Genomic DNA, 18,789 nt, shown 5'->3' with positions numbered 1-18,789 from the left:
TAAGGGGAGTCAAGATTATCTTAAAAACATGGACTTTGGGGTTGCCTGGGTGGCTCAGTCAGGTAAATGTCGCTTGATTTCAGCTCAGGTCATGATCTCACCATTCATGAGCTTGTCTTCATGCTGAGTGTGGAAACTGCTTGGGATTCTGTCTCTCCCTCTCTCTCTGCCCCTCCCTTGTTCATGCTCCTTCCCTCCCTCTCTCTTTCTCAAAATAAATAAATAAACATTTTTTAAAAAAACACATGGACTTTGGCTTTAGACACATCTGGATTGAGTTAGCCACTTACTAGCTATATGACTATCTGTGGATTTAACCTCCCCAGGCCTCAGTTTCTTCATCTATAAAATGGGGAGAGGGAGCCTGAGTGGCTCAGTTGGTTAAGAGTCAGACGCTTGATCTCAGCTCAGGTCTTGATCTCAGGGTCACGGGTTCAAGCCCCACACTGGGCGTAGAGCCTGCTTTTAAAAAGTATGGGGAGAATAGTTCCTATCACCTAAGGGTTAGGTAAAATAATACAGGTAAACTGTTTGGCACAGGGCCTCACATATAAAAGTACTCAAAAGGTTTATCATTATTATTACCTCTGTTAACATTTTGACATATTTCCTTCCTTCTGCATATACTGCTTTATACAATTGGACAATTTAGTATCCAATTTTTTTCACATAGCATTACACCATTAATATTTTCTCATATTACTATTTTTTTTCAAAAACATGATTTTAATGTGTGTATATTGATTCAGAGTATGTAATCATTTAATTGTTTGAGCATTTCCCCTTTTTAGGGTATTTTAGCAGTTTCCAGTTTTTCACTACTAAAAAAACCCAAAACCCTGTCTTTCCCCTCACCCCCCCCCCAAACCCTGTCTTGAACATACTTGTGCCACTGCCTACATTTCCTCTTTCTCTTAAATCTCTTTGGTTTTGTGACCAGTCTTCCCATCAGACTGGAAGGTCATTGAGGGCACAGCCTATGTGTCCACCATCAGACCGGCAGTTTCCCTAGAGACAGACTGTATCTTCTCCCACTCAGAGAAGGCTCTAGGCTGGTGAACCACCTCTGTTTGGCCTGCCCAGCACAACTTCCCCTGCCTCTGAGAACAGACTCTCCTGCTTCCTGAGGATCTGGTGAGACAATCACAGGGCATACAGACTCCAGAGACAAGGATGAGTGGGTGACCCAAACTAGGCCATCAGTCTCTCCCTGGAGAATCTGAATTGGTAGTAGACTGACAAAAGGGAAAAAAAGCTATTGCTTTATCAGGCCTTGGCAACATCCCTAAGAAACAATCCATGAGTTGCTGCTACTGGGAACTTCAGACACACCCTGATTCCCACTCTGCCTAGACAGTTGCCCTGCTCCTTCTTCAGCTCTGTGACCCACCCTATATCCTTCTATTTCCTTCTTTTTTTATTTCATTAGCCAGAGTACGCTTTGGCCGTGGGCACCAAAGAGCCCTAACTGATCCAAACATTGGCACCAGAAAGAGGGCTTCGGGCAAAACGCTCTGAGATTCCTGTTTATGTTCCATGGTACACAGAGGAGAAATAGCTAATAAAATTGTCACTCATGAACACCAGAGATCATGTGCCCTCTGAGGGACAAGTTCTGGGAGCCAAGTGGCTTTGGTCAAAACAGATTTATTTAAAAAAAAAATTTTTTTTAACGTTTATTTATTTTTGAGACAGAGAGAGACAGAGCATGAACAGGGGAGGGGCAGAGAGAGGGAGACACAGAATCTGAAACAGCCTCCAGGCTCTGAGCCGTCAGCCCAGAGCCTGACACGGGGCTCGAACTCACAGACCGCGAGATCATGACCTGAGCTGAAGTCGGACGCTTAACCGACTGAGCCACCCAGGCAGCCCTGGTCAAAATAGATTTAAAGGGAATGAAGAAAGGGTGCCTGGCTGGCTCAGTCAGTAGAGAATGTGATGCTTGGTTGAGGGGTTGTGAGTTCAAGTCCTATGTTGGGGCACAGCACCTACTAAAAATAAATAAAATAAGGAGAATGAAGAAATTAGGAAATTCAGTGGGGGGGCACTGAATAATATTAAGCAAGACAAGCTCAGACATCTAGATTATTGACTCAATAAATAAAATGAGGGGTACCTGACTGGAACATAAGACTTTTGGTCTCAGGGTTGTGAGTTAAAGCCCCATGTTGGATGTAGAGATTACTTAAAAATACAATCTTTAAAAAAAATAAAATAAGGGGCACCTGGGTGGCTCAGTCGGTTGAGCGTCGGACTTCAGCTCAGGTCATGATCTCACAGTCTGTGAGTTCGAGCCCCGTGTCAGGCTCTGTGCTGACAGCTTGGAGCCTGGAGCCTGCTTCCGATTCTGTGTCCCCCTCTCTCTCTGCCCCTCCCCTGCTCATGCTCTGTCTCTGTCTCAAAAATAAATAAAAAACATTTTTTTTCAACGTTTTTTATTTATTTTTGGGACAGAGAGAGACAGAGCATGAACGGGGGAGGGGCAGAGAGAGAGGGAGACACAGAATCGGAAACAGGCTCCAGGCTCCGAGCCATCAGCCCAGAGCCTGACGCGGGGCTCGAACTCACGGACCGCGAGATGGTGACCTGGCTGAAGTCGGACGCTTAACCGACTGCGCCACCCAGGCGCCCCTAAAAAACATTTTAAAAAATGTTTTTAAGTTAAGGGGCACCTGGGTGGCTCAGTCAGTTAAGCATCCAACTCTTGATTTAAGTTCAGGTCATGATCTTATGGTTCATGAGATCAAACCCCTAGTCCAGCTCTATACTGACAATGCAGAGCCTGCTTGGGATTCTCTCTCTCCCTCTCTCTCTCTCTCTGCTCCTCCCCCACTCAGGCACGAGCACGCTCTCTCTCAAAATAAATAAATAAACATTTAAAAAACCTAAGTCAAGACCTTTATGTGCTATGGCTCTGAGAATTTGTTGAGACCTGTTGCTATAAGGCATAGGGCCATTAAGATAAGATTCAGGGGCTGTGACAGTACAGAACTGCAAGGCCTGAAATCCATCCTATGTTCTAAATGGTTACGCCAGATCACCTCAGGAACAGGTCAAATCCTCACCTTGGCTCCCTGACCCTTGAGCTAAAGACAAATGTACCAGGAAGAGCTACGTGAAAGCCTGTGGCATTCTCTCTTACTCTCCGAATAATAAATCAAAAAGAGCACTATGTCCCCAGGGGAGCTGTAGAAATGAGTCACTACCAGTCACTCAAAAGATGCAGGCAGACAAATGTCTGTCTCTAGTGGACACTTGTCACATTGTTTTGGTTTGGGCTGGCCAGCACCCTGACCTCCTTCCTATGTGAGGGTGAAACTCTGCTGTATGAGGCCAGGGGGACAGTCGGGCCTCTTCCCTCACTGTGGAAGCCCCACCCTCCGCCTGCTCCAGAGAGAGCTCTGATGGGGGTGCTGGCCAGGTGGGAGTGGACTACTATGGCATGACAACCCCACTCAGGACAGCCCTGGGGACAGTGAGGAGAGGAAATCTCCCCAGAAGGTAGCACTTCTAGTGCTGTAATTATCTACCCCCCAAAGATCCACATCCTAATAACCAGAACCTGTAAAAATTACTTTATTGAGAAAAAGGTTCCTTGCAGCTATAAGTAAAGATTTGAGATAAGAAGATCCTGCCAGATTATCTAGGCGGATCCTACATCCAATGACAAGTATCCTTCTAAGACACACAGAGGAGAATCCAGACAAAAAGGAAAAGGTGACATAACCATGGAGGTCGAGACTAGAATGATGGGGTTTCAGCCAAGGAAGCTGGTAACCACCGGAAGCAAGAAGGGGCATGGAACCGATTCTCCCCTAAAGCCTCCGTAGAAAGCACAGCCCTGCTGATACCTTGATTTCGACTTTTGGCCTTCAGAATTGTAGGGGAACCAACTTCTGTTGTTTCAATCTGCCAAGTGGGTGGTAATTTGTTATGGCTGCCTCAAAAAGTATACCACCTCTCCTGTAAGGAGAGACAGTCTGAGGTACGTCAGTCTGTGGGCAGCAGCTAATGTACAAGCCAGATGGTCATCGTCTCCAACAGAGTAAGGTTGGAGGGTTAAGATTTTCAGGAAAGGGGTAGGGTACATGGAATCCTCAAAATAGGGACAAAAACCAGAGAGTATTTGAGTCCTATAAGAATGTTCTCCAAGGGTTTGCTACTGCAGAGGGTTTTAACATCAACTGGACAGGACACCCCACTCCTGTAAATGCTAGCCAGCCTCCTTCCCCGCCCGCTCCTACCCTGCACTGGCTCAGAGACTCATAACAAGGGGTCCATGGTGGGACAGACGGAGACTGAATGGATTTCCCACTAAGGTGGACCCAGCCAGTCATTACTGGCTCCCAATAATATCAACAGACTTCAAGCCCCTGTAGGACACTGATAACTCTCAAAACTCAGTAATAAGAAAACAAAAAACCATTAAAGATTGGTTGGCAAAAGATACAAACACTTGATCAAAGAAGATATATGGATGGCAACTGAACACATGAAAAAATGCTCAACATCATCAGTCAGTAGGGAAACGTAAATGACATACTGCTCTTACATCTATTAGAAAGGCTAAATTAAAAACCAAAAACAAAGAAACAAACAACAAAAAAAAGAAAGAGAAAGAAAGAAAGAGAAAAAAAACTAAAAAACCAGCAGTGCCGAACCCTGATGAGGATGTAGAAAGCATTTGGAACGTTTATACATTGCTGGTAGGAATGCACATTAGTTCAGCTCTTTTGGAAAACAGTCCAACATCTTTCAGAAATTGAAACAAACATTTGCCACAAGACTCAGCCATCTCACTCCTGATTATTTGTCCCAGAGAAATGAAAACTTGCACACATACAAAAACCTGTACACAAATATGTATAAAAGCTTTTTTAAACATTTTTTAACGTTTATTTTTTTTTTTGAGAGACAGTACATGAGTGGGGGAGGGGCAGAGAGAGAGGGAGACACAGAATCCGAAGCAGGCTCCAGGCTCTGAACTGTCAGCACAGAGCCTGATGCAGGGCTCGAACTCATGACCCGAGCTGAAGTCGGACGCTTAACCGACCCAGCCACCCAGGTGCTCCTGTATAAGAGCTTTATTAATAATTGCCCCAAATTTTTCAGAAATAACCCAAATGTCCTTCAGCCGGAAATGGATAAACACACTGTGGTTCCATTCTACACAACAGAAGCAGAAACAGTAGAAACAAACTACAGAAACCGGCCACAACGTGCACAAATCCCAAATGTGTTATGCTAAGAAGCCAGGCCAAAAATAAAAACAAAAATAAAACACAACTTTTTAAAAGTACATACTGTGGGGGCACCTGGGTGGCTCAGTCAGCTCAGCATCCAACTTCTGCTCGGGTCATGATCTCACCATTCGTGAGTTCCGCATCAGAGAGTCTCTCTCTCTCCCCTCTCTCTCCCTCCCTGCCCTCTTTCACTCATGCCCTCTCTCTCTCAATGCCCCAAATCAAGATTTAGAACAATTCCAACATTCCAGAAGGCTTCCTCTTGCCGCCTCCCAGCCAATTTGCCCACCCAGGGGTAAACCTGCAGATTTTTATCACCATAGGTTAGTTTTGCCTTTTCCTGAACTGCATGTAAACATAACCACACAGTTGTATGTTTTCTGTCTGTGGCTTTCCTCACTCAACATTATGCCTCTGAAGTTAATCCATGTGATTGCATGTGGGGTTCCTTTTTAAAGGGGAAAAACGCAATGCACAACACTCTTTAGATTGGGCAAGGGGTGGCTAAACCTTATGGGGATTTGGTAAAAAAAAAAAAATCTAATTTTTGCTTATATTTTGGAAGCAGAAACATTGGCCAAAGTTCTCTTTGCTATACTCTTCATCTGTAACGGAAAAAACTCCATTCTTCCTCCTCTGGGAAGTTGGCTGTGACCAGCCGGAGATAGGACTGATGCACTTTTCACAGCTCCGGTCACAGATGGAAAGAGCTCCTCCAGTTCCTTCCCCAGCCTCCTGGCCTTGACTGCTGAAAAGCAAAGTGCAATTACCCTCCCTGTGGCTCTGCTCACAGGGGTACTGGGGGGGAGGGGAGTGGGAAGCGAAGGAGGGGCCAGAATGACCTCATAGGGGAAAGTGGTTTTAAACACTGAGTTCCATAAAAATAAGACAGACTAGTGTTGCTTTAATCAGTGATACTTTTGTGTCAGGTTTCTCCCATTGTGAGGGTCTCCTAGCTCGTTCCTCCAGCTACTCCCCTCTATTCCACCCTCTAGGGCTGTAAGGCGGAGGGGTGGGGGTATTACGAGGGCAGAACACCTACTAGACGCTAGGCACTCCCACCTGCATTGTCTTACTCAATCCTGACCTTACAAAGGAGCCATCATCTTCCTCGGTACAGAGGAAACAGGCTCAGATGGCTTACAGATTTAAATTACCTGTCCAAGGTCACGTGGCTAGGGAGGGCCGAGTTTGGAAGCCAAGTCTATATGGATCCAAGCTGTGCTCTGGGGAACCGGATCCAGGGCCTCCACAGCGGGGCGGTCTTCCACCTCCTGGGATGGGATCCTTGGCTGCAGTGAGCGGTCGTCCAGGGAAAGTTGTTCTGGTCCCACACCTGAGCACACTCTGGCAGCTGCACCCTTCCCAGCCTTCAGCCCCCCTCCCCCGACCTGGGTCCATCTGCGATTCACAAGACTTCCTCGTCCTCAGCCAGGAGAGACTACAGCTCACGTTCACAGGTGGCCTTGGGTAGGGGACAGGCTGAGTGGAAGCCTTAACTGAAGGGGTTTGGGACTGCAGATGTTGAGTGAAGAGGAAACGGGAGACAATTGCGTGAGAAGGACCATCCTAAGGGCCCCTGAAATCACTCACGGAGGCAGGCCCCCCCTCCCCGCCTCCCCCACAGTGTGAGGGCAGGTGGGAAGTGAGAACACACATCCCCCCTCTGGCGGTCAATCACAGAGCGGGTCAGCCCCAGCAGCCTCGACCTGCCCTAAAATGCCCCAGGGGAGGCTGGGGCCCCTCCTCACCGGGGCCTGATCCCTGGGTTTGGATGGAGCCAGAAGCAGGGCCTAGACTGGGGAGAGAGATGCCTACATGCAAAGCTGAAGGGGGTGCTCACACCCTTGGTGCCTCTCTCGCCTCACCCAAGTCCCAGCCCTACCAGGGCTCCGGGCACCAGCGGGGAATGGAGCACCGGTAACAGCGGCTGACACATCCTAATGACAGAGCCAAGCCCGGGGCTGAGCTACCCATGTGTGTTAAGATATATGCGACATATTCACTCACTCAGCCCTCCCAACTCTCAAAATGATCCCCAGTTGAAGATAAGGAGACTGAGGCTCAGAACAGATAACTTGCCCAGCTAATAACTTTACAAGTAAAAGTGTTCCAGAGTCCACACCCAACCACGATGCAGTATCACCACCACACACACACACGCACACACACACACACAGGTGCACACATACACGCACACGCATGCACAAGGAACCAGGTGTCGCCCATTTGCTTTATCAGGACACGCCCCTCCAGCAGATTGGCCACAGCTGGGCCTCGGTTCACATCCAGCCCAGCGAGCGGGCTGGGGAAGGTGAGTCACATGTGGACAGAGTCCCTTTTATACCTCCACCACCCAGGCCGGGTCTGTCTTCTGCCACCTGACCTGCCAGCGGCTGTCTACACCAGCTGTGCCCGTCCATCATGGAGAAGGTCCTCGTCCTTCTGCTGGTTGCCCTCGCAGTGGCCTATGCGGTGCCTGACCCTCGGGGAATCATTATCCACCTGGTAAGAGGGGCTTCAGGGAAGGAGTCATCTGAACATCCAGGCAGGGATTTTTTTTTTTTTTTTAATTTTTAAATTTTATTGAAATCCAAGTTAGTTAACATATAGTGTAATAATGGTTTCAGGAGTAGAATTCAGTGATTCACCACTTACAGAGAACACCCGGTGCCCATCCCAACAAGCGTCTTCCTTAATGCCCATCACACATTTAGCCCAGCCCCCACCAACACCTCTCCCTCTGTTTTTTTTTTATCTTATTTTTCCTCTCCTTCCTCTATGTCCATCTGTTTTGTTTCTTAAATTCCACATATGAGTGAAATCATACGATATTTGTCTTTCTCTGACTAATTTCGCTTAGCATAATACACTCTTAGTTCCATCCACATTGTTGCAAATGGCAAGATTTTATTATTTTTGATTGCCGAGTATTATTACATTATATAATATACACACACCACATCTTCTTTATCCATCTTTATCCATTTGTCAGTCATTGGACATTTGGGCTCTCTCCATAATTTGGCTACTGTCGATAGTGTTGCTATAAATATTGGGGTGCATGTGCCCAGGTGGAGATTTTTTAAGCTTCGATCTTAACCTCCAATGTCTCCACCTGGGGCTGCCTGGAGGCTGAGAGGTGAAGCATCTCTATCTATCCTGCCCACGACTGTCCTGCCCTCTTCCGCTGGCGCCTCAGACAAGGCTGACCAGCATGGGACATGCTCAGGGCAATGGTTCAAACTGGCTGAGGGAGCTTCAGAAAAACCTAGAGCCCTAGGGTCCTGCCCTGGAAACCCTGGCTCAGAAATGTGCAGTAGTTTAAAAAGCTCTCCCAGGGAGTCTGGCTTCTGACCTAGAGGGACACACAGACACAGTTCTAAATGCCTCATACTGACCATGCGAGATAGGTCCTATTCGGATCAGGTCCGTTTTCAGATGGAAAGCAGTTGTAGAGAAAGGTTAAACCACCTGCCTGAGGTCACACAGCTGGAAAACACGGAGCAGGGATTGGAGCCCAGGCTGCTGGCTCCAGAGCCACACTGTCACGCTGCCCCATGCTGCCTCTGTACCCAAAGGTTCTTAACTCAGGGCCTTACATGGCTCAGAGGGTCCGGGATCCCCCTGAGGTTATATGTAAAAGTCAGGGGAGGGAGGAATTTTCCAGGGAGAAGGTCCTCACCCTTCACAGGCTCCTCCACGGAGCGTGGGAACCAGAGAAGTTTGGAGACCCCATTTTGGGAACACCGAGGCAGAGTGTGGGGCAGTGACTTGCCCAGAGTCACCCAGGGAGTTGATAGCACAGTGGGTGCTAGAACCCGTGTCCTGACCCGCAACCACTACCCTGCCCACTTCTCACACACTGGGGCTGGGGGTAGGTGGATTGGCCCCCAGACCCAGGGGCTGGGTTCCTCTACACACGCCCCCACCAGGGGAGGCACTGTCAGCGGCAGTGGGTGGCGGGGCAGGGGGGGTGTAGAGAAGGGACCAAGGGAAGGGGTCCTGGGCTAACCGGCTGCCCCGGCAGGAAGACGGCGAGCTCTGCCTGAACAGCCTTCAATGCAAGAGCAAGTGCTGCCACCGTAGCACGGGGCTGAGCCTGGCCCGCTGCGCACCCAAGGCCAGTGAGAACAGCGAGTGTTCTGCCAAGGTGGGTGCCCACGGAGTGGGGGCGGTCGTGGTGGGAAGAGGGACCGCTCAGAGGAGGAGGGCCCTCAGGCTTGGGGATAGGATCGCGGAGGAGCGTCAGCCTGGGCCCTGAACGCTGAGATTAAGAGGGGGAGGTCAGCAGGCTTCAAAGCACTTTCCCATGCCATCATCTCCTTTGACCCTCACAAGTGACCAGTGAGATGAATGGGGGCAGGGGGTTGTTATCCCCTTTTCACGGACAGGTGAATAGAGGCCTCCCCAGAGAGATGTAGTTAGTCAGCGTAAATGCACAGAGTGGGACCAGCCTCGGGGCCCACAGTGCCCTCTGGGGTGGCAGTCAGAAGAAGACAGACTGAAAAGAGACTGGCCAGGGGTTCTTGGGGTCAGGCCAGGGGGCATGTTATGCCCAAAGTAGCCCCCCCAACACACAGCCTGTGACTCCAATGGCCCTGTGTCTTTGCAGACACTCTATGGGGTTTACTACAAGTGTCCCTGTGAGCGGGGCCTGACCTGTGAGGTTGACAAGACCATCGTGGGCTCCATCACCAATACCAACTTTGGCTTCTGCCACGATGCTGGACGCTCCCGGGAGTAAAACCACCGAAGGCTGCCCCTCTTCCACCACCCCTCCCTGGCTGGCCACCCCTTGGCCAGCACCTCCCTTTTCTGATTGGATTCTCAGCAATTAAAGCTCTTCCTGCAACCTTCCCCAGGCTCCTGAATGTTCTTGTTGAGTCAGCGTCTTCCTTGATGTCACCTCAAGCCTTTGCCTCATCAAGGTCAGAGGAAGTCAATAGATCAGAGGAAGGAGGGATGGGTCGGGGGCCAGGCGGGATGAGGCTGGACAGACTGGAGACAAGGTTGTGAAGCAGCCATGCTGAGAACCTCTCCATTTGGGGACCGTGACACCTCCCTGGGATGCGCTTCTTGCCCCTCAAGTTCTCAGACAGGTACATGCACACACTTCTCGAGGGGAGTCATAATGGCCCATATTCTCTGCCCTGCGTCAAAATTTACCAGCCCCTGTCCTGGGGTCCTATCTGCTTTCTGGACCCAACTCTCAGATATGCCAGCTGGTTGACACAACCCATGTGTTAAGGAGTCAAACCACTAACAATTGCTGTGGGCTTACTCTTTGCTAGCAAATCCTCACAACGATCTAGGAGGGAGAATATATCGTCTCTATAGATAAAACAAAAACAAAAACTAACATTCAGAGAAGTTAAGCAACTTGCTCAATGTCACATAATTAGAAAAATCTGGGGGTTGCCTGAGTGGCTCAGTCGGTAAGGTGTCTGACTCTTGATTTCAGCTCAGGTTGTGATCTCACGGTTCATGGGAACAAGCCCTGTGTGGGGCTGTGTACTGACCACACAGAGCCTGCTTGGGATTCTCTCTTTTCCTCTTTCTCTCTACTCCTGGCCCAACTGTGCTCTCTTAAAATAAATAAATAAACTGAAAGAAAGGAAAGAAAGAAAGGAAAGAAAGAAAGAAAGAAAGAAAGAAAGAAAGAAAAGAAAGAGAAAGAAGAAAGAAAGAAAGGTCTGCTAATTAAAAACTTAAAGAAAAAGTTAGCAGCACACCCGCTAACTCCACCCCCCTACCCATTCTACAATTCCTGGTTCTTTCCCAATTATTCATACTAAGACAAATGGGTGGGATTGTAGGGAATTTGGTTTTGGTTTAACATAAAAACCATCAAACCTAGGTTGCCTTAGGCAGTACTGAGGTCCCCGTCACTGAGATATGCAAGTGGAGGTTCACTGACCCTCAGTGGGGATGTAGGAGAGGAGATTCATGCAAAGAAGGAAGAGAATGAACTAATTAAAGCTGAGATGTTCTCCCAGCCCCAGGATTTTGTAGTCTGTGATTAAGGAATCCTTAGAGTAGCCACTAGGTTTCTGAGTTAAGACAGGATCTACCTGAAAAGTAACCAAAAAAAACCAAGGAATTATGGCTGAAACAAATAGGGACACATGTTTCTCGTGAATTAAAAAGTCTGGAGGGGGCACCTTGGGGGGCTCAGTCAGTTGAGCGTCTGACTCTTGATTTGGGCTCAGGTCGTGATCTCATGATTCATGAGATTGAGCCCCTCGTCAGGCTCTGCGCTGATCACTGACAGGAAACCTGCTTGGGATTCCCTCTCTCTCTCTTTCTCTCTCTCTCTCTCTCTCTCTCTCTCTCTTTCTGCCCCTCCCCCACTCATTCTCTAAACAAACAAACATTAAAAAGAAGTCTGGAGATAGGAAGTGTTGGCAGAACTGCGCGTCTGTTACCTCCTCTCAACTGGCAGATGCCTTCACGGCAGCTCCTAATGGTCATATTCTCTTACCAAGTTCAAGTTAAGAAGCATGGAGTAGAGGGTGGCTGGATAGGGGCTGAGAGCAGATTATTTCTCCTAGCCTACTTTCTTATCTTGCCCAAAAGCCTCCAGGCTGACATCTCCATATCTCAATGGCTCCAACTGGGTCAAGGGACCACCTCTGGCCACAAGGGAAGTTGGGAAAGCAAGTACTGGGCAAAGGGAATGGGACCGCCATGACTGGCTTGGGCTAATTAGATCCCTCTCCCAGGGCTGGGCCCAGTACCAGCCAAACAATACTGGGGTTCAGTTAGCAAGGAAGAGGGGTAAAGGCTGTTGGGGAGTCAGGTAAGTATCCTCCATACCTAAGTTAGTGCTCAACTGGAGGGGCTTTCAATATCTTAACCCAGTAGGGGGCTCAGACTCTGAGGCAGGGTTGGGTCATACTCCGTGGTGCCTAGATCCAAAGCTGGGTGGGAACCTGCATTCATTCACTTCTTCATACATCTGTTGAATGACCATAGTGCCCAGCACTGTGTTACAGTCTATAAAGGGTGCGAGGGAAATGTTCCTAGTTTCCAGGGGTGAGTGGGAAGCTGGGCTCTGTGGCAGCAAGGGGCAAAGACCTCAACCCCCTGTTCCCCGTGTTAAATCCTTTCTACTTGAACCATCTGGAGTGGTTCTTGTTTTTGGCACTGAGACTGAGTAATACACGACTGCTGGAAGAAGGGGAATATTTTTTGTTGTGTTGCTGCTGTTCAAAGGCACCTTCTTCTCACCCAGCCTGGAGCCCAGACAAGACCCCATTTTCTTTTTTTTTTTTTTCTTAATATTTTTATTTTTTTTCATGTTTATTTATCTTGAGAAAGAGAGAGAGAGAGAGACAGAGCATGAATGGGGGAGGGGCAGAGAGAGAGAGGGAGACACAGAATCTGAAGCAGGTTCCAGGCCCCAAGCTGTCAGCACAGAGCCCAATGCGGGGCTCAAACCCACGAACCGGGAGATCATGACCTGAGCCAAAATTGGATGCTTGACCAACTGAGCTACCCAGGTGCCCCAAGGAGTCCCTGTTTTCAAATTCCCATAAAGATGTCCTATAGGTTGTAGCCTTGTCATTGATACTTTCTACCTTAATATCCTAACCCCAGGAGCTCCCCACCTTGCTGTAACTTTTTTCTAGATCTGCTACAAATTCAGCTACAGAAGTGGCAATATCTGCAGCCTTGAATCCATAAAAAATGCCGGATGCTGGACCCTGTAGACATATGCTGTCTAATATAGTACCAATTAGTCACATGTTGAGCACTTGAATTGGGGTACGCGTAAAATACAAATTGGATTCAGATGACCTATTACCAAAAGAAGAATGTCAAAGATCTCAAATAATTTTTACACGTTGAAATAACATTTTTGATTGTGTTATATTGTCAAAATTGGTTCCACCTGTTTCTCTTTACTTTTTAAGTATGGCCATTAGAAAATTTAAAATCACATTGCACCTTCTGCTGGACAGTGCTGCTCTTTTAAGCTGAAGGATTTTGAAAAGAGGCATTTTTCTGAACTCCTTCATCTGTCTAAAAGCAGAGCCTCCCCAAAGAACTCAACTATCATAAAGTCCCTCCTGGAGAAGTTTCTGGCAACCAAGAAAGATTGACTCTTTGTGCTGGAATCTCATCACTGCAGAAGTCAGCACCACACCTAAATGGACATTGTCACAAAAACTATCATAACTGTCATCTACTCTCCTACGGGCCCATTTATCTTTCTTAAAAATAATGTGTTTTTTAGGGGCACCTGGGTGGCGCAGTCGGTTAAGCGTCCGACTTCAGCCAGGTCACGATCTCGCGGTCCGTGAGTTCGAGCCCTGCGTCAGGCTCTGGGCTGATGGCTCAGAGCCTGGAGCCTGTTTCCGATTCTGTGTCTCCCTCTCTCTCTGCCCCTCCCCCGTTCATGCTCTGTCTCTCTCTGTCCCAAAAATAAATTAAAAAAAAAAAAAAAAAGTTGAAAAAAAAAAATAATGTGTTTTCCCCTAAGTGCTCTTTCTTCCCCTATTAAGAAGCCATTTTCCAGAGGGTCCTTCTCCCATTCCCCTTCCCCAATAAAGATGATATATATGCCCCAAATTCTAACTGACTCATTGGGTCACCTTTTTCTGTGAACTCCCCCACATGCGTCTGTATGTGAATAAAAAAAAAATCTCTCTTTTCTCTTGCCAATCTGTCTTTTGTCAGTTTAATTTGCAGACCCCCAACACTGAACCTAAGAGGGTAGAGGGAAAGTTTCTCCTCTTCATTGTATGAAACCAGTGTAATCACATCAGCAATGTATTTTCCCCCTCCCCTTCTAAATTTGAAGACATTAGGTATTCTTGGAGGCTGGGTTTCCAGCCTGCGATCTCCCCTTCCAAGGGCCTTTCATAGATTTTCTCCAAATAAGGGGAGCTCATGCACCGCAGCCCTGTGTCTTTCTGAAGTACATGTGACACTGTGGATCTGTCTGACACATTTAGGAGCAATTTCCGCCAAGATAAAGGTTAGAGTGTTGCTAAGACTTACAGGGGGTGCTTTAAGTAAACCTCAGCTTCCATCTCAACTACTGAGCTCTCGCACCATAAGCCTGACGTCCTGGAGGACATACTTGGCTCAGATCTGGGTTCACACTTGGTTCAGCTAATCAGAAGTGTAGCTAACCATGGAACTTTGGGTCCCAAATCTGAATTATTTATTCCCAGAACGTAACCCAAATATAGCAGGGCTGCCTTGAAGCCTGCTTCTGCAGAGAATTCACGACACTCACAGCCAGCAAGCTAGCGTCTGGCTCTTAAAGCCTCACAACCCAAAGGTACAGCTTGCAGAAACTCGTCCTGATTCATTGTCTCCCCGTCCCCACAGCACAGTAGGCGCTCTGATCTTTCTTTTCCTCACGCTCTTTCCTTGGCTCTCCTTTTCTCATCCCTCCTTTCTCTTCTGATCTCCCAAAAGAGTCCGATTCATCACGTTCAAGCGCTGTGACTGTGAACAAGTTGCTCAGTCTGTCTCAGGTTCTCCTGAGATGGGGTGATCAAAGTTCTGACCCCTCCTCCTAAGGTTTTTTTGTAGGATGAAATGAGATCCTGTGTGTAAGGGATCTGGCACCGCCCCTGGCATAAAGTAAGTGCTCCATAAACACAGGCAATTTTTTTTTTTTTAAATCTCTACACCCAGCGCAGGGCTCGAATTCATGACCCAGAGAAGGACTCACATGTTCTACCCACTGAGACTGCCAGTTCTTCATACACATTTGTCTTGTACACTTCCTTTCACATTTCTGACCTTTAAGGTCAGGGGGAACCAAGAGTTCAGGTGTGAACTGAGCTTTTGGCGGGTGGATTATGGAATGGGCTGAAGCCAGAAAGGGGTTGGGGTGGGGAGAAGAGCTCAAGTCTCCTCTGGGGGACTTTCATTCATGCCCCAACAGGGGAAAGGCCCAAGCCTAAGCTTCCGGCCTCTCAGCCCCTTCACTCCCCAGCAACCTGTGCCCGGCCCATCCCAGCCACGCCTCCCCAGCCCCTGGCACCAGGGGCAGCAAACACTGAAAAGTCTTTATTCCAGTGATGGTGCATCATCCCTCCCTCCCTCCCTGCCCCTCCCCTGCTGGTGGAGGCTCTGAGGGCTAGGGGCAAGAACACAAATTTGGGGAGGCGTAGGAATAGATGGAGGAGGTGGGGAAGGCAGCAAAGAGGGAGCGTTACAAGACAATGTTCTTAGCTGACTTCCTTTTTTCAATTTTCTTACAACGGCCATAGATGATGTTAAATGATTTCTCATTCTTTGGAAATGCACACGTCAGGTTCGGCAGGCAGGGACACTCCTTACACAGGCCCAGGAATGTCTGGGAAAGGCAGGACTTTGATCTTGACCTTGGGGGCTGCTTTGCCCTCAGCCCTGAGGGGGCAGCCTTCACTCCCCTGGAAGTGCTCCCCTGCAAGACCATCTGCTTGCACACAGCAGAGGAGCCCGGGCTTGAGGGACCCCTTCATGCGCTGTTCAGTCTGTGCCTCTGGTTGCCTCCTCCAGGCTGACCCCTAGGATTGTTGGTGCTCTCCTAGTTCATTCTCTGGCATCACCTTTCCTGTCATTAGCCCAGGTGTCTATCCCGAGTGAAAAAACACCCTCCCACAGGGGACCTCCATCTTTTCTCCTGAAGTCCTTTCATGAGCAAACCAACACCCCTTTCCTGCACACCCAGCTCAGAGGCTACCCCAGCCCACAACCTCTGGCCCAGAACACCTGGGGCCACAGCAGAGCCCGTGGGGCTGTTGAGAAGGGTGGGCTGAGAACCATGATTAGGACCAGACCTTCTACCTGTGCCAATTGACAATGCTACTTCCAGAGTTTACTTAGATGACCCACTGAAAAGGGGAACTTATATCAGAAAGAGAAGCATGGGGGCGCCTGGGTGGCTCAGTCGGTTAAACATCCTACCTGGGCTCAGGTCATGATCTCACCTTTGGTGAGTTCCAGCCCCATTTCCAACTCTCCGCTGTCAGAGCGGAGCCGGCTTGGAATCCTCTGTCCCCCTCTCTCTGCCCCTCCCCCGTTCACACTCCCACCCTCTCTCTCTCAAAATAAATAAACATAAAAACAACAACAAACCATCTGGATTCCAAGCCCCTGGCGTGGGGTCCCACCTTGGGTCGGTCCACAGGCTCCCCCAAGCGGCTGGGAGGTGCCGTCGCAGCAGACAATTCCCCGCTCCGGGTCGCCGTCGCCGACCCCGCACCCTCCCCTGGGCTCCGGGTCCGCCCCTGCCCCTCCTTTCCGGGGGTCCTCCCCGCTCACCCCGCCCGCCCCCCAGGGGGCGCCGCCACCCACCTGCGGGTGACGCGTGCTGCCCTCGGACCCCTTGGGGGCGCAGTGCGACTCGCAGCCCTCGGTCTCCCGGCGACAGCACCCGCTCTTGCACTTCTTGCTCCTGGATGCAGATCTCCCTGTCGTCCTGCGGGGAGATGGCGCCCCTGGGCTTCCTCCCTGCAGGTTCCCCTCCCGCGCTGCGCCCTCACCGCAGCCCCCACTCTCGCCCGGGCTGGAGTTGGGGACGGCGGATGTCTGTGCGGAGGGGCGCCGGATTTTTCCCAAAGGGGGACCAAAGAGATATCACGGGTTTGCCTTTAGAGTCCCGCAGATAGGTTACTTCTCGCTCACACACACACCAGGGTGATCCAGGCCTTCCCGTCTTGGCTCCTGCGGTTCCTTCCGCCGCACAACCTTCTCTCTGCAAACTCCTACTCACTTTTTTGTTTTTTAATGTCTATTTTTCTTTAACTTATATTTATTTTTGAGAGACAGAGAGAGAGCACGAGCAGGGGAGGGACAGAGAGAGAGGGAGGGAGACCTAAAATCCAAAGCAGGCTCCAGGCGCTGAGCTGTCAGCACTCGGCTTAACCTGAGCCACCCAGGAGCCCCCCTACTTACCTTTTCAGTCGAGCTTGCACGGCACCTACAGGCTCCCTCCTCCCCCACACTCACCCACACCAGCGATCCCCAGCGCTAGGCCATCACATCATCTGTCACTGCCACCATCATCTCTCTGACAAGTTCAATTCATTCAACAAGCAAATGCCGAGCACCTACTGTGTCCAAGTACGTTTCAGGCACCGGGGATACAGCTGGGAACAAAACAAACAGAAATGCCCAGACACGCCTTCCCTCCTGGAGCTGGCACGCCAGAGCAGCTGTCCAGTAGAACTTTTGGCAAGGACGAAAATGTGCTTTTTCTGCATGTTCCAATTTGGTGATCGCTAGCCACGTGTGGCTAATGAGCACTAGAAATGCGGCGAGTGTGAATGAGGAGCTGAACTTTAAATTTTGCTTAACTTTAATTAATTAACTTCAGTCACTCTTGCGACTCGTGATTTGCTATTGGCCAAGCATGAGCAGCTCTAGGGAGAAGACAGATAATAAATAAGTGAAATAGACAGAGTGGCACAAAATGCTGAGCAAAGGAAGCCATGAAAAGAATACTGTGTGATTCCATTACATGAAGTTCAAAAGCAGGCAAAACTAATCTAGAACAGAAGAGGTCTGGAGAGTGTTACCTTTCGCCCTACAACTGACAGTGAGCCCAAGGGTGCCTTGCAGGGTGCCAGAAGTGCTCTGTAGCTCGATCGGGGTGGTGGTTACGAGGGTGTTTGCATGGGTTTTAAATTAATTGATTTTAATGTAAAATCAAGATTTGGGCATTTTACTGTACATAGTTTTTACCTAACATATATGTGTTAGATATTATTAATGAACAATTATTACTTATGTATGTATAATCCTATCTATTGCGTTTGACTAAGTGCCATAAAGAAAATAAAGCAGGAGAGGGTTGGACTGCCAGTAGCCTCTTACTGGCTTCCCTCATTTCACTCTTCCCAGTAACCCACCCCAGACCCCTGACCTCCACCCTGCAACAGTCTCACCTACCCCCCTCTCCCCATTCTTTCCAGGAGGAATCTTTTTTTTTTTTTTTTTTTTTTTAAGGTAAATCCCATCATGTCATTCCCTTGCTTCAAAGCAATACCCCACCCCACCCCACCCCCCAGGGCATTTTGATACCAAAATTCTTTATGGGACCTGCAGGGCTTACTCATCCCAGGGCTGCCTGCCCACCACTAGATCTCTTGCCTCACCTCCAACACACACACACACACACACACACACACACACACACACACCCTGCAGCCATCACTGGGACTCTGAACATATCAGAATCACCTGGCCCCTGGCCATTTGCACTTGCTGGTCCCTCTGCCCAGAACATGTTGTCCTTTGAGCTCTGCCTGACTGTGTCCCACTGAGCCCTCCCCAAACACCCAGCTACAGCAGCCCTCATCACCTGGCTTCACTATTTCACAACACTAGGATTCTCTGAAATTATCTTCATCTTTTTTTCTTCTTCTTCTTCTTTTTTAACTTTCTGTGTCCCTCCTGCTAGAGCCTCAACTCTGAGGGCAAGGCTCTTTCCCTATGTTGCTCACTGCTGTGTTTCTTAGTCTCTAGGACTAAAGTCCTCACCCTTGGTAGGTTCTGGTTGTAATATTGTAATACCGCACCTTTAGGTCTTTGC

General features: G+C 49.0%; 2 protein-coding genes across 2 annotated transcripts; one reads left to right on the top strand and one right to left on the bottom strand.

The window, feature by feature from the left end:
• The first annotated feature begins 6,978 nt into the window (after positions 1–6,978).
• On the top strand, positions 6,979–10,836 carry CLPS (colipase). The gene is made up of 3 exons (XM_060615309.3): positions 6,979–7,751; positions 9,274–9,396; positions 9,859–10,836. The coding sequence occupies exons 1-3, from the start codon at positions 7,668–7,670 to the stop codon at positions 9,988–9,990; spliced, it is 339 nt and encodes a 112-aa protein (XP_060471292.1). The 5' UTR covers positions 6,979–7,667; the 3' UTR covers positions 9,991–10,836.
• Positions 10,837–13,713: 2,877 nt separating this feature from the next.
• CLPSL1 (colipase like 1) lies at positions 13,714–16,832 on the bottom strand (the record flags this gene model as incomplete). The annotated part of the gene is made up of 2 exons (XM_078447619.2): positions 13,714–15,713; positions 16,367–16,832. Coding segments are annotated over 2 exons (756 nt in total), but the record flags the coding sequence as incomplete, so codon positions are not given.
• Positions 16,833–18,789: the final 1,957 nt, after the last annotated feature.

The sequence above is a fragment of the Panthera onca genome, chromosome B2, assembly GCF_046562875.1.
Source record: "Panthera onca isolate mPanOnc1 chromosome B2, mPanOnc1 haplotype 2, whole genome shotgun sequence".
Taxonomy (NCBI): Eukaryota; Metazoa; Chordata; class Mammalia; order Carnivora; family Felidae; genus Panthera; species Panthera onca.
Note: the sequence above shows the minus strand (reverse complement) of the source record. Positions and strands in the feature narration are given on the sequence as shown.